Source organism: Balaenoptera physalus (assembly GCF_965194825.1).
Source record: "Balaenoptera physalus genome assembly, chromosome: 11".
In the NCBI taxonomy this organism is placed as follows: domain Eukaryota; kingdom Metazoa; phylum Chordata; class Mammalia; order Artiodactyla; family Balaenopteridae; genus Balaenoptera; species Balaenoptera physalus.
In genome coordinates this window covers 20,931,191-20,947,519 of record NC_138896.1, presented here as the reverse complement: position 1 = coordinate 20,947,519, position 16,329 = coordinate 20,931,191, and the positions used below count along the sequence as shown (strand labels likewise).

The 16,329-nt window shown below is 36.5% G+C and overlaps 1 protein-coding gene across 11 annotated transcripts in view; it reads left to right on the top strand.

Moving 5' to 3' along the window:
• The first annotated feature begins 4,525 nt into the window (after positions 1-4,525).
• SLC17A1 (solute carrier family 17 member 1) overlaps positions 4,526-16,329 on the top strand; it is a 79,979-nt gene continuing 68,175 nt past the window's right edge. For 6 of the 11 annotated variants that reach the window (XR_014250837.1, XM_082413046.1, XM_082413049.1 and 3 more), the window contains exons 1-2: positions 4,526-4,929; positions 8,582-8,666. Coding sequence is in view for 6 of the 11 variants with exons in the window: in XM_082413046.1 (XP_082269172.1) it covers positions 8,639-8,666 (28 nt within the window). In the remaining 5 variants the exon portion in view is untranslated. The other 5 variants (XM_082413041.1, XM_082413047.1, XM_082413043.1 and 2 more) reach the window with 4 other exon arrangements.

Sequence of the window (16,329 nt, the reverse complement as noted above, 5' to 3'; positions counted from 1 at the left end):
AAAGATACCACAATCTCCAACAGCCAGAAGGAAGACCTGTTCTGAAGATCAGACTCAGGATTTGATGGTCAGACTAGCAGAAACACAAATAAGACTGGATTTAAAGACACAAAAATTATCTTATACTAAAGACAAGTTTTGGGTAAACCTGAAACTTATCCTGCAGGAGTGGCCATACCTGGTGCTGGCAGATAACAGCCTCTTTGTCTGAAGACCACATAGAAAGCACAGTTGATACAGATGCCTTGCAAGAAAAAGCTTACTTGGTCAGTTTCTCTTATAGTTTCCTCTAATATCTGACAAATAATAAACCTAATGCTAGACAAATAACTAGGTCAGGTCTTAGTATGTCCTAACTGGTATAGTACTGGTCTCACTAAGGGAGGGAAGGGATTTTTCACCAATAAAGTGTCAGGAATAAGGAGAGTGTGTCTGGAATATGGGACCGGGGTTTTGGAGCAGAATGTAAGACTGGATAAGGGAGACTTTGTCAATACGGGGATACAGTGCTGTGACTCGGGACTTAATGTTATATAAGCCTAAATGGGATGCCTGAAATGGTCCACTCGTGGAAAATTAGTAACTCAAAAGCAATACTGCATGCCAGGTGCAATGGCGGAGAGTAATGCCATTTTAAAAGATTTACAGGATGCTAGGATGACGGCCTCTATCATATTCCCATTCAACTCACCATTTTGTGGCCCCAGCAAAAATGGATTGTAACAGAAGATGAAGGATTACCATAGACTTAATCCAATGGTAGTCTTAATTGCGTGTGTTGTGCCAGGTGGCATATTTTTAATAGAACAACTTTATTTTCAGCATGTATAGAAGTCCTAGGTCCCAGAAGAGAGGAATGCTTCCAGGAACGGGCTTAGTAAGGCTTCCAATGAGCCTAAAACTATGAATGCTGACTTGTCATGTTGGGATCCTCTTGCTGGTAGACCAAGAGTGAAAGAAAGAAGTCGCCATACTGGCCAGGAGTATTTAACCCTGATCATTATGAGACGGTTGGTTGCCACCACATAATAGGGACAGGGACAAGTATGTCCAGAGCTCAGGGAATCCCACATCCATTTTAACTATGAAAAGGTAATTACAGCACCTACATCAAAGTTATGGCATCAAACCTTCAGAGATGAATTATTGGGTTACCCCACTCTGCAGGCAACCCAAAGCAGCAAAAGTGCTGGCCAAGAGAGGAGACCTGTAATGGGGAGATGAAGAAAGATCATGAATATCAGTTAAGTCCTTGGGACTGATTACAGCAGCAGGGGTGTAAATGTTTCATTAATCTTTTCTTCCTGAAGAATCAGTGCTATGAACTTAATGTGAAGAGAGAATGGAACTGAAGAGTGTGAAGGGTGACAGAAGCTGTTGGTGCTCTGCCCTTATCTCCTGGGGTCCTTTATATTTTGGAGCACACAAATTCCCCTTGTGCTTTAACTGGCAACAGTCAGCACACCCATCACTTGGTTCTAGGGCTGTCCTTGGGCTGCTGGAACCTACTTGATCTGTACTCACTGAAAGATAAAATTGTCTGGGTACTCAGGACCTCCTGGAGGCAACCCTTAGCCAGGGATTAATGGGTGCTGGCGTATACATACTCCAACTTCTTTAGCTTTGGTTAGGAAAGCTCTGAGGTATGGTCAAGACTATGCCCGCTGCTCCCTTGCAGAATGAACCCAAAATTACCTTCCTCCAGATTTAGCTTGTTACCACACACTTGTTTTCTCTCCTTTCTTTTTCTGCCCACTTCCCTCCTTCCCTGCTGTTTTCATTGTTTTTCTGAAAATACTACCTATTAAATCACTTTTACAGGAATCTTAATGTCAAGGTCTGCTTCTAGGAAAGGCAACAAATTTATTTTGGTAATAATATTAGTGTTATTTTGATGTTAATATGGGTATATTATAATAAAGCAAGAAAATTAATTATATTAACTAAGATGTTCAACATAAGGGGAAAATGCAAGAGTATAAAATTAACGAACTTTAAAAGAAATCACTCTAACATTCAATTTGAATTGGAAATATTAGAATTTATGATTTTTCTCTTAAGAACTGTTTCCAGATTCTTCCACTGAAAAGGCCTACATGCAATGAGCACCCCAGTGCCCAGTGTGTGGTCTCCAAATGTTCTTTCTTTCTGAAAGGAACCAGCACTCCTTAAAGTCCAGGTCTGGGAAGAGAAAATATTTGGGGACCCTAGAATATAATTTGTGCTGGAAAATAAGGAAGCTAACCAAGATCATTAGGGTCATGTCATAATGACATAGAAGCCAGCTTGAAGGGACTCTTGCTGGCCAAAGAGGAGACAATCTGAGAATCAAAATACAGTAAGGACTGTGATGGATTGAAACACATCAAATTCCATGAGGTCATAATTTTACTTAGTCATCTTTGCTAAGGCACTAAATTATTATTCTGGAATTTTATAAAGTATTTATCCTGACTTTCCTATTAAATCTGTATTTAAGGGTAACCAAATATTTGATTAGGTATATTTCCTGTTTTGTAGAAAATTCCAGCTCATAAATGAAGGCATGATAGAATTACAAAATCACCATTTTGCAACTTCTAATGAAATAACAGTTCTAGGTAACAGTAACAACAGCTAAAATCACAGGTGAAAGGTTAAGTACTTTATTAGTGGATAAGTCAGAGAATATCTGAACCCCCTGATCAATCTTAACCAAAAGTGAGGCAACCTGCTATGGTGAAAACATCCAGCACCCCTACGAAGTATTCTTGTCCTGAATCTAACGAAGTCTCTCTATATACTTAGCAGTTCCCAGGATGTAAGGGGATAAAGAAATATATCAAATGACACAGGAAGCAATTAGCCAAATCAATTATGAGAGTCATTCTGCAAATGACTCTTGTATTATTGTTGTTTTAAATAACAGCAAGTAGAAAATAGGGGGAGGAATTGTTATGAAATTAAAGAGAGCGAGAGCCATAACAATTAAGTGTCATATGTGGATCTTGTTTGGATCTTCATTTAAATAAATCAAGTATAAATGGATAACCTTGAAGCAATTAGGAAAATTTTCATAATGACTGGATATTAGATGATATTAAGGAGTTATTGTTTATTTATTAGATGTGCTGATGGCATGTTATGTTTTCAAAAGTCCTAATGAACTATGTAGTCATGCTGTACTTTTTGCAGGAGAAATGACATGATATAATACAGAAAACAACCTTTGGGTATATGGAAACTCAAATGGCCAATTATTGAAAATTGTGGAAACTGGTTAATGGGTACATGGTTATATTAGACTGGTCTACTTTTTTTTTTATGTTTGAAACTTTCCATAATAAAACGTTAGACTTAAAAACTTAATAAGGAAAACACAGAATCCAGTTGTAAAATCCAGAAGTAATTTCAAAGGGTATGACCGAACAGTGTAATGCTTTGGGGCCAGCAAATAGAATGATGGTTCCCTCCTGGGTAATCAGTACCTAGAACTGGGGATATTGACACCAGATAGGAAAATTGTTTGCTTAAAACATGGACATTAAACAGCTGCTGACCTGGGACTTTCAATCAATAAAAGGGCCCCTTCCCAGAAAATGTCAGAAATCGCCAGCCTTCGTGTCAGACAGGACAAACAGCACAAACATCCTGGAATAGCCAGATGAAAACCAGCAGAACCTAGACTTCAGAAAAAGAAAAAAAACATCCAGCTGTATATGACAAGACATCAAAGTCTCTTGGGCAAATGGGTTAGGGTTTTCAACATTTAAAAAACTTTTTATTGGAGTATAGCTGATTTACAATGTTGTGTTATTTTCAGGTGTACAACAAAGTGAATCAGTTATACATATACATATATCCACTTTTTTAAGGTTCTTTTCCCATACAGTTCATTACAGACTATCGAGTAGAGTTCCACGTGCTATACAGTAGGTCCTTATTAGTTATCTATGTTATATATAGTAGCGAGTATATGTCAATCCCAATCTCCCAATTTATCCCTCACCCCCTTACCCCGTGGTAACCATAAATTTGTTTTCTACATCTGTGACTCTACTTCCATTTCAACATTTCTTCAGAGAGAAAATAACTTGTTTAATTTATAGAGCATCTTCTATGTGCCAAACATTTATTGGGTACTTTAAAAGCACAATAAAAAAATTTTAAATGCTTAAGTATGTAAGAAACTGTAGTGCAAAATTTTTTATTTAAGGGTTTAGATGTCCCTATCTGCTCAGTAGTTTGCCTTTAAAGAGTTCCAAGGTAAAATGCTCCCAAGTACTGCTATAGATAGGAGGCTGAACCAGCAGAACTTACAGTCAATGCAGGAGAAGCCACAAGGGAATTCATACTCTTCAGAAGACACACCTCAATAAAATGTACCTCTTTCTGAGTAGCTTGAATATCAAACAGATGTGACCTTTGGAAGAGATGAGGAAAGGAGTGTGGGGGGAGGAGGGATGAGACGGAGGGAGAGGAAGGGAAGAGGAAAAGAGAGGAGAGGCAGAAGGGAAAGGGAAGAAGGGGGAAAAAGCCAATAAGGCATTTAGAAAGCCATAGCATGCCTGTCAAAATAGTACTGTACACACAGAGCCATCCTCAACAGAAAAATCCTGGAAACTCTTATGGGGCAGGCAGGTTCTACTTCCTGGTAGGGACAGAGACTGGTGGTGTCTGTCTGTCATGGTCATGAAATTACTGGCAGATTTCTAGGAGGTTTCTGGTCCATTGGATGACTTTAAGACTTGCATTCCTCCCCTGAAGATTCAAGGCAAGAATGTAAGTGAAGTTAAAAATTAAGTTTTCAACTTTGACCTGGGGAGATCAAAAGATATGGTGAAGAATTTAAATGGCTGAAATTAGCAAATCCAGTAATTCAGTATTTTTAAAAGTTGAGAGGAAAGTCTTCACAGAGGAAGAAGGAATCGCTTTTCTGTCCTGAATCAGGTTAGTGACTATATGCTTATCTGCTATTCATTAAATGAAATTTACAATTAATTAATTCCCCAAAAGGATTCATCAGGAGGGCTCCTTTGTTAGAGATCTGATCAAAGGTATTTAGCAATCTGGGGAAATCTGGGGGGAAAATATGTATTTTTGCTAGTTTTTCACAAGGGAAAGAAAAAAAAATTCGTAGGGATGAATGTGAGCTGGACAGTTATGTGGATAGACAAGGAAAGAGAAGTGTGTATTGTGTAGTGGATGGTGCTTGTGTATTTGTGAGTGGTGTGTATGTGGTGGAGAGTACATGTGTGTTCGTGATGTGTGTGATGGTGGTGGTGTGTGTGTGTGTACTGAAAACCACAGCAGCCAGATGTTCCAATGTGTAATAATGGTAGTTGACAAACTGCTCATTTAAATGCACTTTGCAAATCCAATCTTAGGAATTTTAAGTGTCTTTTGAGCATCTGATGTCATATGTGCTGATATGGTCAAAATTCTTTGTTTGATTCGCCCACTTTTCTGAGCTTCCTACCAGCAAAGGCAGACCTGGCAGCAGGAGTCGTTTTGTCCAAGGTAGTAGGGAGAATGATTTGCCTCTCCTTATAAGGGTGCTATTAAAAAGCAGATCTTTAACTCTATGACGATATAAGAAAAATAAAGGAATTTATTTTACCTTTAATTCCTTTTCTGACGTCTTTCCTTTCTTTTTGTACATCCAAGTTTCTGACCTTTAGCAATCTCCTTCTGTCTGAAAAACTTCTTTTCATATTCCCTGCAAGGTAGGTGTCCTGGCAATAAATTCCCTCACGTTTTATGTGTTTCATAGTCTTTATTTCTCTTTCACATTTTTTTTAATTCATTCACATTCTTGCATGTAGCTCAAGTTTCTTTTCTTTTTTTAAAAATCTTTATTGGAGTATAATTGCTTTACAGTGTTGTGTTAGTTTCTGCTGTATAACAAAGTGAATCAGCTATATGTATACATATATCCCCATATCCCCTCCCTCTTGCGTCTCCCTCCCACCCTCCCTATCCCACCCCTCTAGGTGGTCACAAAGCACTGAGCTGATCTTCCTTTTTTCAGAACCTTTTTTTTTTTTTACATTCCATATATATGTGTTAGCATATGGTATTTGTTTTTCTCTTTCTGACTTACTTCACTCTGTATGACAGTCTCTAGGTCCATCCACCTCACTACAAATAACTCGGTTTCATTCCTTTTTATGGCTGAGTAATATTCCATTGTATATATGTGCCATATCTTTTTTTTTTTAACATCTTTATTGGAGTATAATTGCTTTACAATAGTGTGTTAGTTTCTGCTTTATAACAAAGTGAATCAGCTATACATATACAATATGTTCCCATAGCTCTTCCTTCTTGCGTCTCCCTCTGTCCCACCCTCCCTATCCCACCCCTCTAGGTGGTCACAAAGCACCGAGCTGATCTCCCTGTGCTATGCGGCTGCTTCCCACTAGCTATCTATTTTACGTTTGGTATGTATATATGTCCATGCCACTCTCTCCCTTTGTCACAGCTTACCCTTCCCCCTCCCCATATCCTCAAGTCCATTCTCTAGTAGGTCTGTGTCTTTATTCCCATCTTGCCCCTAGGTTCTTCATGACCTTTTTTTTTTTTCTTAGATTCCATATATATGTGTTAGCATACGGTATTTGTTTTTCTCTTTCTGACTTGCTTCACTCTGTATGATAGACTCTAGGTGCACCCACCTCACTACAAATAATTCAATTTCATTTCTTTTTATGGCTGAGTAATATTCCATTGTATATATATACCACATCTTTATCCATTCATCTGTCGATGGACACTTAGGTTGCTTCCATGTCCTGGCTATTATAAATAGTGCTGCAATGAACATTGTGGTACATGACTCTTTTTGAATTATGGTTTTTGCAGGGTTTATGCCCAATAGTGGGATTGCTGGGTCGTATGGTAGTTCTATTTGTAGTTTTTTAAGGAACCTCCATACTGTTCTCCATAGTGGCTGTATCAATTTACATTCCCACCAACAGTGCAAGAGGGTTCCCTTTTCTCCACAGTCTCTCCAGCATTTATTGTTTGTAGATTTTTTGATGATGGCCATTCTGACCAGTGTGAGGTGATACCTCATTGCAGTTTTGATTTGCATTTCTCTAATGATTAGTGATGTTGAGCATCCTTTCATGTGTTTGTTGGCAATCTGTATATCTTCTTTGGAGAAATGTCTATGTAGGTCTTCTGCCCATTTTTGGATTGGGTTGTTTGTTTTTTAGATATTGAGCTGCATGTGCTGCTTGTAAATTTTGGAGATTAATCCTTTGTCAGTTGTTTCATTTGCAAATATTTTCTCCCATTCTGAGGGTTGTCTTTTGTCTTGTTTATAGTTTCCTTTGCTGTGCAAAAGCTTTGAAGTTTCATTAGGTCCCATTTGTTTATTTTTGTTTTTATTTCCATTCCTCTAGGAGATGGGTCAAAAAGGATCTTGCTGTGATTTGTCATAGAGTGTTCTGCCTATGTTTTCCTCTAAGAGTTTTATAGTGTCTGGCCTTATATCTAGGTCTTTAATCCATTTTGAGTTTATTTTTGTGTATGGTGTTAGGGAGTGTTCTAATTTCATTCTTTTACATGTAGCTGTCCAGTTTTCCAGGCACCACTTATTGAAGAGACTCTTTCCTCCATTGTATATTCTTGCCTCCTTTATCAAAGATAAGGTGACCATATGTGCATGGGTTTATCTCTGGGCTTTTTATCCTGTTCCATTAATGTGTATTTCTGTTTTTGTGCCAGTACCATACTGTCTTCATTACTGTAGCTTTGTAGTATAGTCTGAAGCCAGGGAATCTGATTCCTCCAGCTCCATTTTTTTCCCCTCAGGATTGCTTTGGCTGTTCAGGGTCTTTTGTGTTTCCATATAAATTGTGAAATTTTTTATTCTAGTTCTGTGAAAAAATGCCATTGGTAGTTTGATAGGGATTGCATTGAATCTGTAGATTGCTTTGGGTAGTATAGTCATTTTCACAGTGTTGATTCTTCCAATCCAAGAACATGGTATATCTCTCCATCTGTTTGTACCATCTTTAATTTCTTTCATCAGTGTCTTCTAGTTTTCTGCATACAGGTCTTTTGTCTCCCTAGGTAGCTTTATTCCTAGGCATTTTATTCTTTTTGTTGCAATGGTAAATGGGAGTGTTTTCTTAATTTCACTTTCAGATTTTTCATCATTAGTGTATAGGAATGCAAGAGATTTCTGTGCATTAATTTTGTATCCTGCTACTTTACCAAATTCATTGATTAGTTCTAGTAGTTTTCTGGTAGCATCTTTAGGATTCTCTATGTATAGTATCATGTCATCTGCAAACAGTGACACTTTTACTTCTCTTTCACTTTTGAGGGATATCGTCACTGGATTTAGAATTATAGTTTTGCAGGATCTGTTTGTTTTCTATAGTTTTCAGCTTTTCTGTATATTTAGTAATCAACAAATATATCATAAAAATGAAATGTGAAAGCAAGAACGTGATAGAGTTGAAAGGGTACTGGTATGACAAAGCAAATTTCCCTTGGATTAATGTTTTAAATCAGAGAGGAGTGCTAGATGGATTTTGCTCAGTTCCTCCCTGAGTTATGCTGACATCAGTGTGTTTTGCACTTGCAGTGGATAGAGAACAAACCCTTCAGCAAGAAGAGAAGCAACCGGAACACCCTTATGTAAATGGATAACCAGGTCCCTCCCAGGAAAGGTAGAAATTATTCTCTGCTCTGTCACATAGGTTTTCTCCTTCTCAAATATGACACCATAGATTCCATGTGAGAGGCTTTTGTCCATAAAAGTATGTGTGGGGTCTTAGAAATGTTCAGGAAAGGAGGTGAAAGAAAAAAAACAAAGAGTCCTGCTATGGTTTTCCATTAGAAAAACCCTAAATAAAGGAATCCATGTACCTAGATTGTTCACACTTTGTTATTTTGATTCTTATACACTTGTCAGTTTATCACTTGGTGGAGAATATCAGAAAGAGGTGCACTATTTTGGTTTTATCTCAAGGAGAAAGAGACAGATCCATGGATGCAAGTGAGGCAGGATGAATGTTCTTGAGTCGCTGCACCCTTGTATATCAACAGGTGGATATTTACAGAATTTTTTTTAGACTAACTGTTTATCTCACGCAGGGCAGGGGAAAAACAATACGGAATTACTGCTATCAGATTAGTGTTAGGTCCATGTCATGGGGGACAAAATTCTAGAAGAGAGGGTGGGCAACAGATTGCATACTCTTTCAATTTATATAAATGTTAGTGTGCTATTGAATTTTATATTTCTTGTTGTATCAATTTTGATATCTTTATATTCCTTTGAATTTGAATCTATATTCAAATTTATACATGAACATATAAAAGATATAAACATGTATAAGATATAAGCATATATATATATAATGGATTTCTGCCTTTATGCTTAACATTTCCTCCCTTTTAGGTTCTTTGGGTTTGTCCCTTTGTTCATTTTCCAAGTCTTTGAGTTCTCTCTTCTTTTCTGATAAATATGTTTAGGAGTGTACAATTTGCTCTAACTTTCCATGAGTTTGACATGTAGTATCTTACCATTACTCAGTCCCAAGCACTTTAGAACACCCCTTGTGATTTTTTTTTTGATTTCTAGATTTTTAAATTTTTTATTGAAATATAGTAGATTTACAATGTTGTGCTGATTTCTGCTGTACAGCAAAGTGACTCAGTTATACACATATATATATATTACACATAAATATACATATACACATATATATATTACTTTTCTATATTCTTTTCTAATTTCCTATGATTTCTTTAATTAAAGACTTATTTAGAAGTAAAGCATGTTCTTCCTGGAGCAATGTAGAGGAAAACAAAACACAAAAGGACACCCTTAACTGACCATGACAAGCCCTCCTCCATACATGGTGAGGATTAGGTTGTTTAGAAAGCTTTGGAGCAAGTCATCTTGGTGTATGTGTGTACATGTGTGGTTTGAGATGTTTTCCAGATGACCCAAGGCCAGTGAGTTTAAAGTGAAAGGAAGGGCTCGGTAATGATTAAATTTCTGAGGCATTCTTTTCTTCCTTCTGCTCAGTTCCAAGGTTCAAACAGGGTAAAAGTTTTTGCCTGTCTCCCTGGAAAGTTAGGAGGCAGTGCATTTACCCTTCACTGACTCAGTAAGTCTTTGGCATCTAAACGTTTAGGGAAGGCATCTCTTACTAGACCTTTCCACTGCCAGGGCTTTGGTATCTGACTCCTGTTGTCCCCATTCCCTGGGAATCCAAAAAAACCCCTGAGATCAAATGTCTTCAGGGTAAAATCTGCCTTCAATGATCAGTTTATGCCCTGAAGACTGTCTTCACAAAATCTTTGGCCTGAATATCTCATCTTTCCTGCCAGATCATCCACACTTTCAATGAAATGTTATTTTAAATATATTTTATCTAATATTCTTATCTGTTTACAAAGGGAATCAGTCCAGAAAACTTATTTTCCAGGCACTAATGTTTCTCTTTTCACTTAATATATCTAAATAGTATCCCACATTTGTACCTAAAGAGCTTCCTCATCATTTTTTAGAGTTGCATATGAATTTGGTATGAATATATTATAATTTATTTAACTAATTATTGATTTATCTAATTTGTTTAAAATCTTTTACTGTTGTTTCAAACAATTCTTCAAAAATGGATAATGATATAAAATTCAATTCATTGAGATTACTGAAAAAATATTTATGCAACTAAACAAAATAGCCTCAAATATATAAAAGCAAAATTAACAGTATGTTAGAAAGATACAAAAATCCTAATAAAATATTAGCAAAACAAATTGAAGAATTTATAAAAACATTTTTAAAAATCATGAACACTAAGTCCAGCTTAACCTAGGAAAGGAAGAATAGTTTTATATTAGAAAGTAGATATCTGTCATTCAACACAAATTAATTTAAAGAGGAAAACTGTATGATGATCTCAATAAATATACAAAAATATCTTTTTGAAATTAACATTCATTCCCAATGAACACTATTAGGTAACTAGGAATATGTGATGGACAGAACTCTAAGATGGCCCCTTTGCACTCTTGGGTGGAACCAAAGTGCAAAGGACAAAGCAGAGAGCTCAGAGGACAGAGCCAAGAGCCACAGGGATTATCCCCAGGCCTTGAGAAAGATTCAACATTTGTCTAGCTGAACTTCAAAACTCTTATGGATCAATGACTCCTTTTTATTCTCCATTTTTACCCTTTGGAACTCGAATGTCTGTATCAGTTATTCTGTGCCTGTCCCACCACTGTACAGTGGAAGTTTTGGGGGCATGTAACTTGTGTCCTTAGTTTCACAAGTCCACAGATAGATACTGCACCAAGGGTGGTTTACTTTTAGAAGCCTCGTCCACACCTGTTTTAGATGATTTGGATCATGAGATTTTGGAAATTTGAGCTAATGAGATTTTGATGAGGCTTTGGACTTGAGTTGATGCTATAATGAGATGAGACATTTAGGAACCTTGGGAATGGGGTGAGTATGTTTTGCATACGGGATGAACATGGATCTTCCGGGACCAGATGGTGAACTGAAGTAGGTAGAATTCTAAGCCTGCCCACAAGATCCTGGCCCCTGGTATATATACACCTTCCTCCAGTTTTTTAAGCAAACACTAACCTACGTGCTGCTTGAAGGAATTTTGCAGATCTAATCATGGTCCCTAATCAGCTGATCTTAAAATAGGGAAATTATCCAGGTAGGACTGATCTAATCATGAGAGCTCTTCAAATCTGGGTCTAGAGGTCAGAGAGCAGTTAGAGAGGTTCAAAGCATGAGAGGGATTCAACATAAAAGAGATTCTACCTTGCTGGCTTTGGGGATGGAGGGGACCATGTGAGAAGGAATGTGCACAGCCTCTTAAAACTAGCAGCTCTTAGCTGACAGCCAGCAGGAAAATGGCAACTTTTGTACTACAACCATGGAAAACTGAATTCTTCCAATAGACTGAATGAGCTTGGAAATAGATCTTTCCTTAGAACCCATCTTGGCTGATCCCTTGCTTTTAGCCTTTGAGACCAGGAGTGGAATATCCAACCATATCATGCTAAAACTTCTGACCTACAGAACTATGAGCTAATAAATGTGTGTTGTTTTAAGTCATTAAGTTTGTGAATGTTTTTTGCACAGGAATAGAAAACGAATACACTTCATAAAGCATATCTACAACAGAAACTTCAACAAACATTATCCAAAATGTAGAAACATTAGAATCACTCTGTGTAAATCAGGAGCAATGGCATAAAACCAGGATGCTTGATGCAATCAGTAATACATCAGTGCTTCTGATCCAGTGAGACCATGAAATTAAAGACAGGGGGATAGGAAAAGAAGAAATAAAATCGTCATTATTTGCACACACCCTACATAGAAGACCTTCTCAAATTAGCAGATGAATTTTTAGAAACAATACTAACTTTGGCTAGCTAGCTGGATATAACGTCAATATTTAAAAGTCAAATTTATTTCTTTATACCGACCACAGACAATTTAAAAATATAACCTCCATTGGGTTGTAACAATGTAGGTTCACTCCTCTTTTCTTTCAGGCTGGCCAACAAATGTGCTTTTGGATCTATGCCAATCTGACATGTCATCGTAGTTTCTCTCTCTACACAAATGCTTTTGGTGTGTGGGGGGCCATTATTCTGCTTACCACACATCCCATAACAGTTATTTGAGTTATAACAAGTTCAACCCACAATAACAAATTCTACTTAATTTAAGTTATAATTTTATTTCTAGAAATCTAATTGGCACAAACTTTTCTGGAACATATTTATTACTTAGACATTAAACCACATAATTTCCTACAGATTTTTTTCTTTCTTCCTTCCTTTCTTCCCTCCTTCTGTCCTTTCTTTTTTTGTACCTCCTTAACCCATTTTTTGTACCACCCTCCTCACCGCTGGCAACCACTAATCTGTTCTCTGTATATACGAGCTTGATTTCTTTTTTTTTTTAAGATTCCACATATAAGAGAGATCATACAGTATTTGTCTTTCTCTGTCTGACCTATTTAACTTAGTGTTAATGTTCTTGAGGTCCATCCATGTTGTCCCAAATGGCTAGATTTCATTCTTTTTAAATAAAAACACTAATTCAAAAAGATACATGTACCCAATGTTCATAGCAGCATTATTTACAATCACCAAGATATGGAGGCAAACTAAGTGCCCATCAACAGATGAATGGATAAAGAAGATGTAGTATATATGTACAATGGAATGTTATTCATCCATTAAAAAATCAAATTCGGCCATTCGTAACAACATGGATGGACCTAAAGGGTATTATGCTTAGTGAAATAAGTCAGACAAAGACAAATATTATATATTACCACTTATATAAGGAATCTAAAGAATAAAGCAATTTAATGAATATAAAAAAAAAACAGAAACAAACTCACAGATATAGAGAACAAACTAGTGGTTACCCAGTGGGAAGGGGGGAAGGAGCCAGATAGGGTTAGGAGATTAAGAGATACAAACTACCATGTATAAAATAAATAAGCAGCAAGTATATATTGTACAGTACAAGGAAGTATAGCCATTATTTTGTAAAAACTTTAAAAGGAGTATAATTTTAAAATATTGAATTACTGTGATGTATACCTGAAACTAAAATAATATTATAAATCAACTATACTTCAATTAAAAGAATTTTATTCTTTTTTAAGGCTTAATAATCTTCCATCATATATATAAAACCACATTTTCTTTATCTATTCATCCATCAGTAGATACTTAGGTTTTTTCCATATCTTGGTTATTGTAAACAATGCTGCAATGTACATGGGGGTATAGATACATTTTCAAGTTAGTGTTTTCATTTTCCTTGAATAAGTACCCAGAAGTGGAATTGCTGGATCATACAGTAGGTTTTTTTTCTTTTCTGTAATTTAATTTTAATTTTTTTTAATTTTATTTTATTTTTTTAATACAGCAGGTTCTTATTAGTTATCTATTTTATACATATTAGTGTATACATGTCAATCCCAATCTCGCAATTCATCCCACCACTACCACCCCCCCACCTTCCACATTCCCTCCTTGTGTCCATATGTTTGTTCTCTACATCTGTGTCTCTATTCCTGCCTTGCAAACCAGTTCATCTGTACCGTTTTTCTAGATTCCACATATATGTGTTAATAGACAATATTTGTTCTTCTCTTTCTGACTTACTCCACTCTGTATGACAGTCTCTAGGTCCATCCACGTCTCTACAAGTGACCAAATTTCATTCCTTTTTATGGCTGAGTAATATTCCATTGTATATATGTACCACATCTTCTTTACCCATCTGTCTGTCAATGGGCATTTAGGTTGCTTCCATGACCTGACTATTGTAAATAGTGCTGCGGTGAACATTGGGGTGCATGCATCTTTTTGAATTATGGTTTTCTCTGGGTATATGCCCAGTAGTGGGATTATTGGGTCATATAGTAATTCTGTTTTTAGTTTTTTAAAGAACCTCCATACTGTTCTCCATAGTGGCTGTATCAATTTACATTCCCACCAACAGTGCAAGAGGGTTCCCTTTTCTGCACACCCTCTCCAGCACTTTATTGTTTGTAGATTTTTTGATGATGGCCATTCTGAACAGTGTGAGGTGATACCTCATTGTAGTTTTGATTTGCATTTCTCCAATAATTAGTGATGTTGAGCAGCTTTTCATGTGCCTCTTGGCCATCTGTATGTCTTCTTTGGAGAAATATCTATTTAGGTCTTCTGCCCATTTTTTGACTGGGTTGTTTTTTTAATATTGAGCTGCGTGAGCTGTTTATATATTTTGGAGGTTAATCCTTTGTTGATTTGTTTGCAAGTATATTCTCCCATTCTGAGGGTTGTCTTTTTGTCCTGTTTATAGTTTCCTTTGCTGTACAGTAACTTTTAGTTTCATTAGGTCCCATTTTTAAATTTTTGTTTTTATTTCCATTACCCTAGGAGGTGGGTCAAAAAAGATCTTGCTGTGATTTATGTCAAAGAGTGTTCTTCCCATGTTTTCCTCTACTTTTATAGTATCCGGTCTTACATTTAGGTCTTTAATCCATTTTGAGTTTATTTTTGCGTACGGTGTTAGGGAGTATTCTAATTTCATTCTTTTACATGTGGCTGTCCAGTTTTCCCAGCACCACTTACTGAAGAGACTGTCTTTCCTCCATTGTATATCCTTGCTTCCTTTATCATAGATTAGTTGAACATAGGTGCATGGATTTATTTCTGGGTTTCTATCCTGTTCCATTAATCTATATTTCTGTTTTTGTGCCAGTACCATATTGTCTTGATTACTGTAGCTTTGTAGTATAGTCTGAAGTCAAGGAGTCTGATTCCTCCAGCTCCGTTTTTTCCCCTCCGGATTGCTTTGCCTATTCAGGGTCTTTTGTGTCTTCATACAAATTTTAAGACTTTTTGTTCTAGTTCTGTAAAAACTGCCATTGGTAATTTGATAGGGATTGCATTGAATCTGTAGATTGCTTTGGGTAGTATAGTCATTTTCACAATATTGATTCTTCCAATCCAAGAACATGGTATATCTCTCCGTCTGTTTGTATCATCTTTAATTTCTTTCATCAGTGTCTTATAGTTTTCTGAGTACAGGTCTTTTACCTCCTTAGGTAGGTTTATTCCTAGGTATTTTATTCTTTTTGTTGCAGTGGTGAATGGGATTGTTTTCTTAATTACACTTTCTGATCTTTCTATGTTAGTGTATAGGAATGCAAGAGATTTCTGTGCATTAATTTTGTATCTTGCAAGTTCACCAAATTCATTGATTAGCTCTAGTAGTTTTCTGGTGGCATCTTTAGGATTATCTATGTATAGATATCCTGTCATCTGCAAACACTTTCAGTTTTACTTCTTCTTTTTCAATTTGTATTCCTTTTATTTCTTTTTCTTATCTGATTGCCTGGCTAGGACTTCTAAAACTATGTTGAATAAGAGTGGCAAGAGTGCACATCCTTGTCTTGTTCCTGATCTTAGAGGAATGTTTTCAGTTTTTCACCACTAAGAATGATGTTTGCTGTGGGTTTGTCATATATGGCCTTTATTATGTTGAGGTAGCTTCCTTCTATGCCACTTTCTGGTGTAATGTGTTGTTGGATTCTGTTTGCTAGTATTTTGTTGAGGATTTTTGCATCTATATTCATCAGTGATATTGGTCTGTAATTTTCTTTTTTTGTAGTATCTTTGTCTGGTTTTGGTATCAGGGTAATGATGGCCTCATAGAATGAGTTTGGGAGTGTTCCTTCCTCTGCAATTTTTTGGAAGAGTTTGAGAAGGATGGGTGTTAGCTCTTCTCTAAATGTTTCATAGAATTCACCTGTGAAGCCATCGGGTCCTGGA